Source organism: Vipera berus (genome assembly GCF_964194415.1).
Source record: "Vipera berus genome assembly, chromosome: 5".
Lineage (NCBI taxonomy): Eukaryota > Metazoa > Chordata > Lepidosauria > Squamata > Viperidae > Vipera > Vipera berus.
Genome location: NC_138207.1, coordinates 77,628,954 through 77,644,660, shown reverse-complemented (window position 1 = coordinate 77,644,660; position 15,707 = coordinate 77,628,954). Strand labels below are relative to the sequence as shown.

Sequence of the window (15,707 nt, the reverse complement as noted above, 5' to 3'; positions counted from 1 at the left end):
CAGAGTAGAACAAGTTAATTTCTTTAACACAGGATAAAAGCTTAACCATGCCTTTCTAATTTGGATTTAAAAACAATCTGCTTGTTAGTCTTAAGGAGGACTCTTAAAAATGCTTGATTTTTAATGCAACTTTCTGAGATTAAGTAATATTATGCTATTAAAAACTGTACTTATAAAGAAGATGGTAGTTGCAGAACAATTCAGTGGATTGCAACATATTGTGCTGGTGACCTACAATATCCTCAAGTAGCACTAACAGAACTCCATAGCCAAGTCATTTTAATGTGGCCTAAATCTCATGAGATTGCTAAACAATATTTTAGACAAAAATGTCCCAGTCTTATGTATTTAATTCTCAGAGTGCCATTGCACAAGGTACATAAACTTGTGCAATCTCACCAGTTTTAATGATCTCACGAACTGCTGCGTTATTTTTATATATATATTTTTTTAAAATTTCATTTCTGGTTCCTGTGTCATTGAGCAATGTTACATAATAGTATTTGCTGCCTGAATTACTTTGGAGTGGTTTTGAAATAAGTGATAGACATTTCCATTTTTAAAGAATGGAATACTATAGATTGTGCTGTAAGCAAATCTGGGCATTTAATGCCAGTGATTCCTTGACAGGAGAAATGCAAGCTAATATTTGTCCAATTCTAAAGGATGAGAGAGAGTATGCTTAAGAAGTGATGGAAGGAACTTTTCATTAATAAGTAAAAAATTCCCTGCCTTTCTAGATTAGGCATGTGATCATATTGCAACATTCCATGTTTCATTGGCCTTTTTTTCATCCTAAGAATTTTTAATTTGCAAAACCTGCATATGAATATCAGGAATCTATCCCCCCAAATAAATCTGTCCTGGTTCTTTTTAATTGTACTTAGAATTTCACCTAAAATATGGACTCTGGAAAAATATGGTTTCTTTAGGATAATATTTTGTGTCTGTATTCTCAGGTTTCATTGCACTTTCATCCATGCCAAATGTGGCTGCAAAGATAAAAATGTTCCATGCCTTGTCTCCAGCAACCACACTAAAAAATTCTCAAAACCCACTAATCAAATTACTATTCCTGCCAGATGCTGCAATAAAGGTATTTGACATATAATGTGATGGTAGTAGCAAAGATGAGGATTTCAATAGATTCAACTTTGGGCACATAACTTTTTGATTTTGGACTCCTTTAATACCTGTTGTCTGGTCCCCTTGCTACATAAGATGGTCACTCAATACTGGGCCATTCTTCTAGAAATAGTGAGCTTACTAGCCAAAAACTAAAATGTGGAAATGCATTTTAATACCCTCTCTTATGCTTTTGCTGGTCTGAATTTTCTTGAAATATCATATTGACATAGATGGGCCTACATTAAGAGTTACCAACATCAAGTGTTAGCTACTAACTTTAGAATGGTGAGACATTTTATAAGTTCACATCTGAATACACTTTTCTCTAGCTTTGCATTTTTTTTACTAATAGAAGAAACAAAACTTATTTGTCATTCAATATGTCCATGCTTCTACATTTTGCACTATAACAAATTCACCATAAAAATATCTTGAAGAAAGAGCTATAAAATGCTTTGTTTGAGGAAATCTTACTTGCAAAAATGCCAGAGGCTTAAAATGCTTCCCTTTCAAGAAAGGGGAACCAAACGACTATAGAAGAATGGACTTTAAAGGTTTCTGACCTGGCAGAAATGGCAAAGATCTCGGCTTATTTGAAAGATCATTCGCAAGAACGCTATATTATGGAGTGGAAAAAATGGATTGAATATATCCAGAAGAAATATGGGACTAAAAAGTTTCATTTAGCATTTGAATAAGTCTTCCTTTCTATTTTCTTTTTTTTTCCTATATGAAATATTAGTATTGTTTGTAGTTATCTTATATGAGCTAGAGAGTGATAGATTTAAGAATTTATTGTTGGTAGCATATGGATGTTTATGATTGTTCTTTGTTTTTATACCCTGTACTTAGCTCTGGGAAGTCGGGGGGGGGGGAGGGGTAGGGAGGGATAGGTAGGGGAGGGGGAGGGGGGATTGTTAAAGATAAAATGTATTTTAAAACTTTTCAATAAAAAAAAGAAAAGAAAGGGGAACCAAAATGCACCCAAATTCTCAAGGCTGAGGGACCAAATTTAACAGAACTACAGAAATGAGAAACTGAAAAAAACCAACACAATAATAACCCACAAACAAACCATAGATGCAAACAGCTTTTCTCTTAAAAGGAAGAAGAGCAGCCTATGCTCATATGGAAAGTGGATAGCTATTTGTTATCCTTATTACAGATAACTCTTACTCAAGTAGGCTGGAAGGCTGATTTGTTTATTTGGCCTAGATGGTATTCTTCCTCCTTCTCTTATACCATATTATCTGGTAGATCAGTGGTGTCAGAATTATTCTACTAATAAGATCATTACAACATCAGCCTTCCTAGAAGAGGAAGTTGGCAGCTCTTATCTCCCAAGCTGTGGATAAGTCCTCTCAATTGTCCTAAGGAGGGTGTTATGTACTGGGCTCTTGAGGAAATACTACGTGGGTTGCTGGAGCAGCTAACGGCTCTCCAGCAACCCAGACTACAAGTCTCCTGTGCTGCAATTGGCTATCTCTAGGCAGCAATGGTTGATTTAAATCTATTGGCTGCCGCCTAGGGGCTAGACTATATATTGCGGCTAGTGGCAGCCATTCCCCAGTACAGTCACTGCACGAAATAAACGATGAGTTACCCTGTACTCCGTTCTGCGTCTTCATTCCTGCACCAAAGAACCTGCTATTTAACAGTGGCGACGAGGATGGAATCCTGCTTCACTGATTAAAGAGTGAAGTCTATGAGGGAAAAGCAGTGCACGCCAGAGAGAAGAGGCATTCCCCCCTCCATCTCTCAAGGTCAGCTAAGCAAGCTATGCTAGCGATCTCGTGCTCAGTGGACTCATTCCTGAACCTGGAAGCAGGATCCAGAAGAACGCAGGAACCAGCAAGAAAGAATGCCGAAGGTCAGAAAACTGTGAGAATTCAATGTGAAACACCCGGAGGAATGGCCATCATATTTATCGCATGTAGAAAAATACCTCAGAGCCAATCAGATCACAGAAGAAGGACTGAAGGCCGAAACACTACTCTGTGTTTCTCTGCCCAACAACCTTTGATTTGGCCTAGAACCTTTTTGCGCCGACACCAATCAAAGCGGTCTCCTATGCAGATCTCAAAAAGAAGCTAACTGGGCACTTCCAGCCCAAGATGTCTGAAATGGCTTGGCGGTTCAGGTTCGACCAAAGAGTGCAGCTACCTGGGGAGTCAGCTTGGGAATTAATAGCGGGCCTAAGGCAGGCCACACGCCTATGCAAATTTTCAAATTTAAAAGAGCGACTACGAGACCGGCTTGTCTGCGGCCTATGGGACAGAACGCTTTAGCAAAGACTATTTGCTAGGCCAAATTTAACGTTTTCTGAAGCACAAGACGAGGTGATGGCTGACGAAGCTGCCGGAGGCGCAGTTCAAACAGTACAGCCCGCCAAATCAACAAAGTTCGAAGAAACGGTCCACCTTGAGGATGCCAAAGGTACCCAGAGAATCTTCCAAGGAAGAAGGACCTGAAATCAGCTGACTCCAAAAGCATCCCAATGAGCAACACCGCAACAGCCACCAGCGAGAGGACAGTTACAAGGCAGTTTTCTTACCGAGATGTAAGGGGTGCGGCAGCAATCATTTTCACACCAATTGCAGATTTTGTTCAGCCACGTGTAGAGCTTGCAGAAGGACAGGCCACATCGTGGTGGTTTGCAGAGTCCACCAGAGAGACCAGCCACCCAAACACCAGTCAGAAGAACCGACTAGGAGAGGTACTGGGGCCCAGGGTCCAGTTAGTGTGGGGGTTTTCAGAAGCCGTAGAAGCTTATACCGCACTGGGGTTCAACGCCCCCTCAAACCCAAAGTGAAGCTCATGATAGAGCTACAAGGAGTTCCATGTAAGATGGAATTAGACTCTGGCTCTGCTGTCTCAATCATTTCTCAAGACACTTTTAACTTCGTTTGTAGGCGCAGTAACAATTGGGCCAAACTAAGACCCTCAGATATAATCCTAAGAGATTTTCAAAATACTCACATTAAAGTTAAGGGAGAAGCCACTTTGTTGGTAAAGTTTAAAGGGGTTTGGGGGCACCTGGATGTAATATTAGTAGGGGGGCAGAGAATGAGTCTCATTGGACTCGATTGGTTTGATGCCTTAGGTATTCAGATTACTGGCATAAACTGGACACAAACTGAAGACCTCATGTCAGTGTGCGAGGAATATGCGGATGTTTTTGATTCAACCCTTGGAACATACACAGGCCCGCCTATCTCATTTAAGCTAGATCCCAATGTAGTTCCAATCACGGTTAAGCCTCATAGGGTCCCCTTTGCCTTAAAACATAAAAAATTTTCCGAAATTTGCTGACTATAAATGCACTCTAAATAAAGCCCTCAAGCAACATGCTTACCCGGTCCCAGTGGTCAACCATATTTTACCCTCCTTGCAAGGGGGTACTATTTTTGCTAAGCTTGATTTAGCACAGGTCTATCAGCAATTGACTACTGCTTGGACCATCCAGGTGCTGAGAAAACTCTTTGCCACACATGGGTTGACAGATGTCTTAGTTTCAGACAATGGGGCCCAATTCACTGCTGCTGAATTTCAGGACTTCCTTAGAGCTAATCTCATCAGACATGCAACATCTGCGCCTTTTCATCCATCTTCTAATGGTCAAGCTGAATGCATGGTGAGGACAATGAAGGAGGCACTCAAGCGCATTGTCACAGGTGACTGGCATCACAGATTGGCAGATTTTTTACTCTGCCAGCATTCTACGCTCTGCACAGCCACAGGCAAAAGTCATGCAGAACTACATTGGGGGAGGCATTTGATCACTAAACTGGACAGGTTGCATCCAGATAGAGTGGCAGCAGAAGCCTCTCGACCAAAACCCCCGAGGGGGCTGCACATGGGCGATTGGGTTTGGGCCAGGAACTATGGTCATGGGAATCTGTGGGTTCCTGGTCAAATTACCAAGGCATCCAGACCCTTATCTTATGAAGTGGAGTTGGCGGGAGGGCGAGTTGTCAGATGACACATTGATCAGCTCAGGAAACGGTTTCCAGAATGGCCACTAAGCAAGGACTGCGTCATAAGTCCCTCCCAAGGTCCTCAAACTTGCGGCCAAGCCAGCCCTCACATGGACTATCAGGACTTTTCCTTCTTAACTGAGGGGGAACCGGAGGAAGAACTGGGGAGCTCTGGAGTGCAACATGGACCCCCTGAAGGAGCAAGCCAACCGAACTTCAGCAACCGCTGTGCCTACTGTGCCGAACAGTCTGACTCTGGGGTGGGCCAACCTGGAGAGGCCAGCCAGAGTGCATCAAATCCCTTTGACTCAGGAGCACAAAGGGACACAAGTCTACCCACCCCACTGGGTAAGCTGGTAGACCACAAAGTGCTGGGAACTTCAAGATGTTCCTCTAGGGCACACTAGCCTCCTTCATATCTTGCAGATTATGTTGTAAAGTAAAGAGCTATATATTGTTGTAAATCCTGTTGCTGCTAGACTACAGAAACTAGTGCTATGATGTAACTGTCTAAAAGTGCCATTTTTGAAGCCTATTCCTTCAGACGTTGTTTAATATCATTGTAGCCTACATTGTTTTTTATTTTTATTATCACTTTTACTTTAGTATGTTTGGATATTGAGTCTTGACAATTGTTGAGACTAATTGGTGTTATTATAGTCTGTTCTAAGAGGGGAGGGGTGTTATGTACTGGGCTCTTGAGGGAATACCACGTGAGTTGCTGGAGCAGCTAACGGCTCTCCAGCAACCCAGATTACAAGTCTCCTGTGCTGCAATTGGCTATCTCTAGGCGGCAATGGTTGATTTAAACCTATTGGCTGCCGCCTAGGGGCTAGACTATATATTGCGGCTAGTGGCAGCCATTCCCCAGTACAGTCACTGCACGAAATAAACAATGAGTTACCCTGTACTCCGTTCTGCGTCTTCATTCCTGCGCCAAAGAACCCGCTATTTAACAGTGGGAAAACAAGGCCAGTGGAATTACTGAGCACTGAAGAGCTATTATCAAGAACAGCCAATCTTTAACTGGCCATAAAAAGCCTTTGGCAACAGCAGGCTAGCCTCATAAGGTAGTAGGGAGTCGAAGTGCAACCAAATAGACTAATTCTACTTTATTTTAAGGTTAAATTTATAGAACCTTACAGGTCTGAAAGTACATTTTCCTCTCATCATCTTTACAAGAAACTAGGTAAAGTCACTTCTGAGATGTTTGCTATGCCCACATTCCTTTTGTGGGACCTTATCTGTTCCTCTGGATGTGGCTATTCCCCCATCTTCCAAGGTCATTCCCACGAACCATTGCACAGAATGTTGATAGCCACTTCAGTCTGGTGATGACTGTGTTTAGCATACATCCATCTGAAACAGCTTCCTTTCAGGAAAATGGAAGGAAAATGCATTTTTGGAAGGTGCATTTCAACTTCTCCAGGTGGAATCCTGAGAGATTAAGGTGCATTCACCTAATTATTTCTAATGGTTAGAGTGAAACCTGGCATCAAATATTTCTCTCATACTCAGCTTTTCCAAGCTATTTGCTTTGAAACAAGATCGTGACATTCACATCCTCGTTAATACGAGAAGCCAAACTCTAGAACGTTGATAGATCCATTGATCCATATTAATGAGACCACATATAATATTAATATATTTGCAGGGTTTGCTGGGCAGAAGGGACTTTTTCCTAAGAAATGAGATTTTAAGAAAAATGGTCATCCGCAAATGCAGCTCCATAATTTACAACAAACTCTGCTCCCAATTTATTTCATTTATTGGAGGATATAATGAGAAGAATTTAAATTTGGTATGTATCAAGAAAAATGTATTTTAGCTGTCTGAAATTTCTGCTGAACATCTCACAGAGATTAAAAAAACTGTTTTTATGAACATCCATGTCTTAAATAACAGGAACTGAGCTATCCTAACTGGCAGGCAGCATAAAGTTCACCACAGCTTTAGCCATCTTTTACATTTATAATGAATATTCTGTACTGTGCAGGAGTGGCGCCTTTTAGTTTGCTCCTTGCACAATTCATATAGGAGGAAGGAAGGAGGCTTTACCATAAACTGAACTGAACTGAACTAAACTAGACTAAATAAACTAAGCTGCAGCTCAGGAGGATTATTATCAAATCTATCCTGATGTGTTACCATTAAGCAAGATGGAAAGTTGCTTCATTGCTCCACTTCAGTGATCAAAATATCTCTTGCAGAGCCATGTGGATGTTTACATGTCCTACTTTCCAGATTCAACATCTGTTCAAAATATACTCCACTGGGGACAGGTAAAGTATCTGAAAATTCAATATTGTTTTTCAGGACTGACTTTATACAGTGTGATTAAACTTTACAGGAACTGTACAGGTCTGAATTGAGGGAAGGAGAAACAGGTTTGATTGGAGAGGTGCCAGGAAGTGCCTGGGGAGTATACTGAGTGTTTGTCAGGCCCCAGGGACCAAGAATGGTACATGGAGTTTCCTTTATTGTTTTTCACCTGCAGACAGAATCTTGCCATACTAATGCAACTATTTGCAAAACTACAGTGTACTCTGGGAACAGCTAGAGAAAAGCCATTTTAACCCTCTTACTGCTGACCAAAGTTTCCAAAATCTGCCGCATCTTCAGCCTCTGGAAAGCAGCTCTTCCTCCTGGGAATCCAGACTACATGCCACCATAGCTTTACATTGATAGAGAGGAGATGATGCAATGCACAGTATGGCTTGATTCTTTGACTGGCTGGAAATATTGTTGTGCACTCCATTACCAGCATTGCCATCTATTAGAGTATTGTTGGTGTTACTTGTAACAGAAAAGTTCTACTGATCCTGGGTCTGACACATTACATCATTTGCCTAAAGTCTTTGCTCAGTGTTTAAAGCTACATTTTCAGTGTTTGATATAATAAAATACAAGAATTTGGAAGTTTCGGTCATTCAGAAATCACCTCTCCCTCCCCCCTCCCTCCCTCCCTCCCTCTCTCATCTAGATATACAAAACAGGAAAATTTAGAGCTTTTGATTATGGGAATGGAAACAAGGAGAGATACAATCAGGTAAGATAGTTTATGGACTACTTAAAATTCTCTGTCTCTTCCGCAAGTACACCAGGTACCCGTAAATGACTGTGTTGTCCCTGACTAGCTGCAACTGTTTTTCTGCATATTACCAAGAAAAAAATGAGGGCAACTCACATACAATGCAATATACAGGGTTCAATGCATAGCTATTAAAACCCAACAGTCATTGGGAAGCTAAGCATTCGTAGCCAAATGATAAATCTGTTTCCCTTTTTGCTTAATACTTTGGAAAAAGTCTCAAGCTGTTTTCAGCCCAATGAACTTCAGACAAGCATGTTTTGTTGTTGTTAGCTGCGAAGTCGTGTCCGACTCATCGCGACCCTATGGACAACATTCCTCCAGGCCTTTCTGTCTTCTACCATCTTCAGGAGTCCATTTAAGCTCACGCCTACTGCTTCAGTGACTCCAGCCAGCCACCTCATTCTCTGTCGTCCCCTTCTTCTCTTGCCTTCGATCTTTCCCAGCATTAGGCTCTTCTCCAGTGAGTCCTTCCTTCTCATTAGGTGGCCAAAGTATTTGAGTTTTAGCTTCAGGATCTGGCCTTCTAAAGAACAGTCAGGATTGATCTCCTCTAGGACTGACCGGTTTGATCGCCTTGCAGTCCAAGGGACTCGCAGGAGTCTTCTCCAGCACCAGAGTTCAAAGGCCTCAATTCTTTGGCGCTCAGCCTTTCTTATGGTCCAACTTTCACTGCCATACATTGCAACTGGGAAGACCATAGCCTTGACTATACGGACTTTTGTTGACAGGGTGATGTCTCTGCTTTTTAGTGTGCTGTCTAGATTTGCCATGGCTTTCCTTCCCAGGAGCAAGCGTCTTTTAATTTCTTGGCTACAGTCCCCATCTGCAGTGATCTTGGAGCCCAGGAAAACAAAATCTGTCACTACCTCCATTTCTTCCCCATCTATTTGCCAGGAATTGAGAGGGCCAGATGCCATGATCTTGGTTTTCTTAATGTTAAGTTTCAACCCAAGTTTTGCACTCTCCTTCTTCACCCGCAACAAGAGGCTCTTTAGTTCTTCTTCACTTTCTGCCATTAGAGTGGTATCATCTGCGTATCTTAGGTTGTTGATATTTCTTCCAGCAATCTTAATTCCAACTTTTGATTCATCTAGCCCTGCCTTTCTCATGATGTGCTCTGCATATAAGTTAAATAGGCAGGGCGACAGTATACAGCCTTGCCGGACTCCTTTCCCAATTTTGAACCAATCAGTGGTTCCGTGTCCAGTTCTCACTGTTGCTTCTTGACCCGCATATAGGTTTCTCAAGAGACAAATAAGATGGTCTGGTACTCCCATCTCTTTAAGAACTTGCCACAGTTTGTTATGATCCACACAATCAAAGGCTTTAGCATAGTCAATGAAGCAGAAGTAGATGTTTTTCTGGAACTCCCTAGATTTCTCCATGATCCAGCGTATGTTGGCAATTTGATCTCTAGTTCCTCTGCCTCTTCGAAATCCTGCCTGTACTTCTGGTAGTTCTCGATCCACATACTGCTGAAGTCTAGCTTGTAGGATTTTAAGCATGACTTTACTAGCATGAGAAATGAGTGCAATGGTGCGATAGTTTGAACATTCTTTGGCACTGCCTTTCTTTGGAATTGGAATGTAAACTGATCTTTTCCAATCCTGTGGCCACTGTTGAGTTTTCCAAATTTGCTGGCAAATTGAGTGTAGCACTTTTACTGCACTGTCTTTTAAGATTTTGAATAGCTCAGCTGGAATACTGTCACCTCCACTAGCTTTGTTGTTGCTCAGCTTTTCTAAGGCCCACTTCACTTCACATTCTAAGATGTCTGGCTCGAGGTCAGTGACCACCTCATTGTGATTATCTGGGACGTTAAGCTCATTCTTGTATAGTTCTTCTGTGTAATTTTGCCACCTCTTCTTAATCTCTTCTGCCTCTGTTAGATCCCTGCCATTTTGGTCCTTTATCATGCCCATTTTTGCATGGAATGTTCCCTTCATCTCTCCAATTTTCTTGAAAAGATCTCTGGTCCTCCCTATTCTATTGTTTTCTTCTATTTCTTTGTATTGTTCATTTAAGAAGGCATTCTTATCTCTTCTAGCTATTCTCTGGAATTCTGCATTCAATTGGGCATATCTATGTTTTTCTCCCTTGCCTTTCGCTTTCCTTCTTTCCTCAGCTATTTGCAAAGCTTCCTCAGACAGCCATTTTGCTTTCTTGCATTTCTTTTTCTTTGGGATGGTTTTAGTTGCTACCTGTTGTACAATGTCGCGAACCTCTGTCCATAGTTCTTCAGGCACTCTGTCTATCAGATCTAATTCCTTAAATCTATTTGTCACCTCTACTGTATATTCAACAGGGATATGATTTAATTCATACCTGAGTGGCCTAGTGCTTTTCCCTACTTTCTTCAGTTTAAGCCTAAACTTTGCAATGAGAAGCTCATGGTCTGAGCCACAGTCGGCTCCTGGTCTTGTTTTTACCGACTGTATAGAACTTCTCCATCTTTGGCTGCAGAGCATATAGTCAATCTGATTTCTGTGTTGACCGTCTGGTGATGTCCATGTGTAGAGCCGTCTCTTGGGTTGTTGGAAAAGAGTGTTTACTATGACCATCGTATTCTCTTGACAAAATTCTATCAGCCTGTGCCCTGCTTCATTTTGTACTCCAAGGCCAAACTTGCCTGTTATTCCAGTTATCTTTTGGCTTCCTACTTTAGCATTCCAATCCCCCATGATGATAAGGACATCATTTTTGGGTGTTACTTCTATAAGGTGCTGTAGGGCTTCATAGAACCGGTCAATTTCATCCTCTTCAGCACTGGTGGTTGGGGCATAGACTTGGACTACTGTGATATTGAATGGTTTGCCTTGGATTCGAACTGAGATCATTCTGTCATTTTGAGGATTGTATCCCAGTATTGCTTTTCCTACTCTTTTATTGACTATGAAGGCTACTCCATTTCTTCTGAGGGATTCTTGCCCGCAGTAGTATACCTGATGGTCATCTGAATTAAATTCACCCATTCCTGTCCATTTTAGTTCACTGATACCTAAGATGTCGATGTTCAGTCTTGTCATCTCTTGCTTGACCACGTCCAGCTTTCCTTGATTCATGGATCTTACATTCCAGGTTCCTATGGAGAAAAAATCTTTACAGCATCGGACTTTCCTTTCACCACCAGACACATCCACAGCTGAGCGTCCTTTCGGCTTTGGCCCAGTCGCTTCATTCTTTCTGGCGCTACTAGTACTAGCCCTCTGCTCTTCCCCAGTAGCATATTGGACGCCTTCCGACCTGAGGGGCTCATCTTCCAGCGTCATATCGTTTTGCCTTTTGGTACTGTCCATAGGGTTTTCATGGCAAAGATACTGGAGTGGGTTGCCATTTCCTTCTCCAGTGGATCACGTTTTGTCAGAACTCTCAGCTATGACCTGTCCGTCTTGGGTGGCCCTGCACGGCATAGCTCATAGCTTCATTGAATTACGCAAGCCCCTTCGCCACGACAAGGCAGTAATCCATGAAGGGGAAGCATGTTATCTGTGCAGATTTATTTATTTATTTATTTATTTATTTATTTATTTATTTATTTATTTATTTATTTATTTGATTTATATACCGCCCTTCTCCCGAAGGACTCAGGGCGGTGTACAGGGCAATAAAAATAAGAATACAGGATACAAGATTTAAAGTTAAATGATTGTGCCCAATGTAGTAAGTTAGTTAAAAACAATGTTAAAACCCCACAAGTCCTCTTCTTGTATAAGCCATTTATATGATACCCCATAACATTTATTTATATATGAATCTTATTTATTTGATTTGGTTGCTACCCAACTCCTATCGATTCTGGAAGCTCACAGCATGAAAACAAAATAACAAATATGAAGTCAGAATGGAGCACATAGCAATAAACAGAATGGTGATTCCAATCAATAATACCAAGCATATCATACCCCCAACAAGGGACTCCAATCATCTTGATCCAACATCTGGAAGAAGGACAGGTCTTTAAGCCCCTCTGGAGGGTCACTAAAATTACTATTGTTTCATTCCTATTTTCTCAGGATACCTCACACACTGTGCAAAGATCTATCGCTGAAAATATTTGTTCTAACTAAATTACCATTATTAAATGTTAAGACATTCACTTCTTCTCATATACCTAGAAAGATTCATACTAGTTTCTCAACAGGCAGTTTGTATTTAGTATGCTATTTTGTGTGTAAAACCCTCAGTTTGTTTATTTTTGTCTTTTTAGGATGAGCCGCCATCTTACAATGTAGAACGCATTACAGTACCAATAAGCATATGGTATGGTGAGAATGACCAGTTAGTGACCCCCGATAATGTCAAAGGATTAATTGACCAACTCCATAGTGTTGTCTACAAAACTAGCTTATCTGATTGGACTCACTTTGATTTTATTTGGGGCCTTGATGCCTCTAAGAGAGTTTATGGTCCTCTTATTAAATTGATATCCTTGCATATATAATTCTATAAATTTGTATAAATGTATAAATTTAAAAAAACTAATTTTCCTTTATGTTTGCCAGAAATTGGTGATATAAAAATATAACTGTTATTTCTGTTAGTAATAATAAAAGGGATTTTGAAAATCATGGGATATTGCTTACTTAATGTTGCTTTCGATCATATTTTGTTGTGGCTCTGTGCTTATATCCAGGCTGGCAAATGCTCTAAAAGAATCAAAGTTTATAAAGGATCTGTACAATACATGGGAAACCTTGGGTTACAGTAGTTAACTGTACTGCTTTTAATCACAGTGCAAAGACATTTTGCTATTTATTTATTTATTTATTTATTCGGTTTATATACCGCCCTATTCCCAAAGGACTCAGGGTGGTTTACAAGGCAAAATTTAAAAACAATCCAATATAAAATTAAAATAAATTAAATTAAGTCTAGCCAAAAAAATTAAATCACAATTTAAAAACATTAAACCCCTCAGTCCAGACCAGATAGCTCAAAGAGCCAGGTTTTTAGGTCCCGGCGAAATGAACGAAGGTTGGGGGCAGTCCGGAGTTCCGTTGGCAGTTGATTCCATAGGGCAGGCACGCCCACAGAGAATGCCCTCCCCCTGTGGATCGCCCGTCGGCAATCCTTGACCGGCGGTACCCTGAGGAGGCCCTCCCTGTGGGAGTGCACAGGACAATGGGAACTTGACGCTGGCAGCAGGTACTCCCTTAGATAATCCAGGCCCATGCCATTTAGGGCTTTATAGGTCATCACCAGCACCTTGAATCTCACCCGGAGGGCAACTGGAAGCCAATGCAGCTCGCGGAGAAGAGGTGTTACATGGGAGTATCGGGAGACTCCCATCACAACTCGAATGGCTGCATTCTGCACCAGCTGAAGCCTCCAAGTGGTTCTCAGGGGCAGCCCCATGTAGAGAGCATTGCAGTAGTCTAGCCGGGAGGTCACGAGCGCATGGGTGACTGTGCGTAGGGCATCTTGGTCCAGATAGGGCCGTAACTGGCGCACCAGGCGAACCTGGGCAAAAGCCCCCCTGGCCACGGCTCCTATATGATCTTCCAAACTGAGCCGTGAATCCAGGAGGACACCCAAGTTGCGAGCCCTATCTACGGGGGGCAACATCTCACCCCCCATAGTTAACGATGGAAAAGATTGGTTAGTCTGAGTTGCTGGTATGCACAGCCACTCAGTCTTGGCAGGATTGATGGTGTCCTTCTCATAAAGAAGCTAAGAAGAATTGATTTTTGAATTTTATTTCATTACTGTATAACACAATCCTAAGTGAATATAGTAGGCTAATCTCTGTCATCCTACAATTTCTTGCCATTTCTCACCCTGTTGCTTATTGATGGGATTAGTTCACTTTCTTCAACAGGAGGATTGTCGCTAGATGAGTAAAAGTTATTCAGATTATTTTGAATCACTGCACCACAGTCTCCAATTTTATTGTGAGTTGGCTGAAGGATGGTAGAGAATAGGCAGTTGACTTTAATAAAGTAGCTTTTGCTTTTGAAGTATGTTTTCCATCTGAATATTTGTATGGTAGAAACCATTCTGTGTAAATATAGTCCATCACTTAAGCACTTAATAACATGACCTGTATCATGTTTTGCAATTAGAGCAGGATGTGATAAATATCTCAGTCCTGTCTTCATATCAGCATTTGTGTGCTATCAAGGTGAAGGACATGTGTTATTACTTCTGATGCAGACAAAAGTATTATTCCTCTTCATGAAGAGGTTAAACAATATTATTTTAAGAAAGGCATGGCAAATAGCAGAAGAGTCACCAGACACATTGGAATTAGGACATTCTTTTTGAGATTAATGGTTCTATGGTAAGGATTATGAAATGTCCATGAAAGAATCTGAAGTACCTCTGATGTTCTTGCTTTTCAGAGAAAAGAAGGGATTTTTTTTTCAGGTCCTCTTAATTGCAGTCTGATTAAATAACCAAGGAAACACTGGAGTGTTTCAAAAATTCTCTTTCCTTCAGCAAGGTAATCCCGTTCCAAGATTAAATGAAGGACTTATTCTATGCTTTTTTATCTTTAGAAAATCAAAGAATTGGGCTCTGGGCTTTGAGGACAGCATGTAATAGAAAAATTAATGTCAAGTAATGTTCTGTTCCTGCCTTATAAAGTTCTCTTCCTTTATTCTTAAAAATGAATTATCTTTTTTATTACCATATTTTCCGGCGTATAAGACGACCCGGCGTATAAGACGACCCCCTACTTTTAAGAAGTTTTTCAAAGTTTTTTGTCTTATACGCCGGAAAATACTTACATGCCCTGCCCTCCCTGTCCGTCGCAGAGGAGGCGAAGGCCCGACTGGCCCCGCCGGCCCTCCCGCTGCTCCCGTGCTTCTGCAGGCCCCCAAGGCACAGCGTTTCCCGGGCAGCAGGCAGCGCCAGAGGGCAGCTGCCACCCCGCCATGGCCGGCGCCCCTCCTGCTTCCCCCCCCAGGCCTTGAACTTCTCCCATTCGGCGCAGGGCGGGGCAGCTCCGCCCGCAGCCTCTTTTTCATGTGCCGCTTCCCTCTCACCGTCGGCCGAGGCGCACTCGGCCCGGGCTCCCAGTCCCTCTTCCCGGCCGGCTTCCCGCCCTGCCCCTCATGGAGCTGGACTGGGCATGCAGCCTCTCGGTGTGGCTGCTTTTCCTGGGCAGCCTGGCGGTGCGGCTCCTGCACTCGGACCTGTTGCTGAGCCGGCGGCTGCTGCTGCGCGTGGGGCTGCTGGCCATCCTGCCGCTGCCCCTCAGTGCCGCGCTCATGGCGGCTGCCTGCTGGCTCGTCTCGGCCAGCACCGCCCAGCGGAAGCGCAGCGTCAGACGGGAGCAGGACTTCCCTGCCGGCTCCCGTCCGATGCTCTTCCCTCTTGAGGCAGCTGCTGCCTCAAGAGGGAAGAGCGTCGGACGGGAGCCGGCAGGGAAGTCCTGCGTGCGCGCGTGTGTGCAGGACTTCCCTGCCAACTCCCGTCTGATGCTCTTCCCTCTTGAGGCAGCATCCCCGAGGACTCCTTAGGAGCCAGGGAGCGATGCTGCCTCAAGAGGGAAGAGTGTCGGACGG

General features: G+C 42.6%; 1 protein-coding gene across 1 annotated transcript in view; it reads left to right on the top strand.

Annotated features, from left to right (window-relative positions):
- Positions 1–12,774, top strand: part of LOC308668349 (lipase member M-like) — a gene marked incomplete at its 5' end in the record, with an annotated part of 33,526 nt that extends 20,752 nt beyond the window's left edge. The window contains 5 exons of the mRNA XM_081328207.1: positions 960–1,096; positions 6,760–6,906; positions 7,316–7,387; positions 8,089–8,154; positions 12,407–12,774. Of these exons, the coding sequence (XP_081184333.1) occupies positions 960–1,096; positions 6,760–6,906; positions 7,316–7,387; positions 8,089–8,154; positions 12,407–12,640 (656 nt within the window). The 3' untranslated portion in view covers positions 12,641–12,774. The remainder of the gene's footprint in view (positions 1–959; positions 1,097–6,759; positions 6,907–7,315; positions 7,388–8,088; positions 8,155–12,406) is intronic.
- Between the last annotated feature and the right edge of the window lie 2,933 nt (positions 12,775–15,707).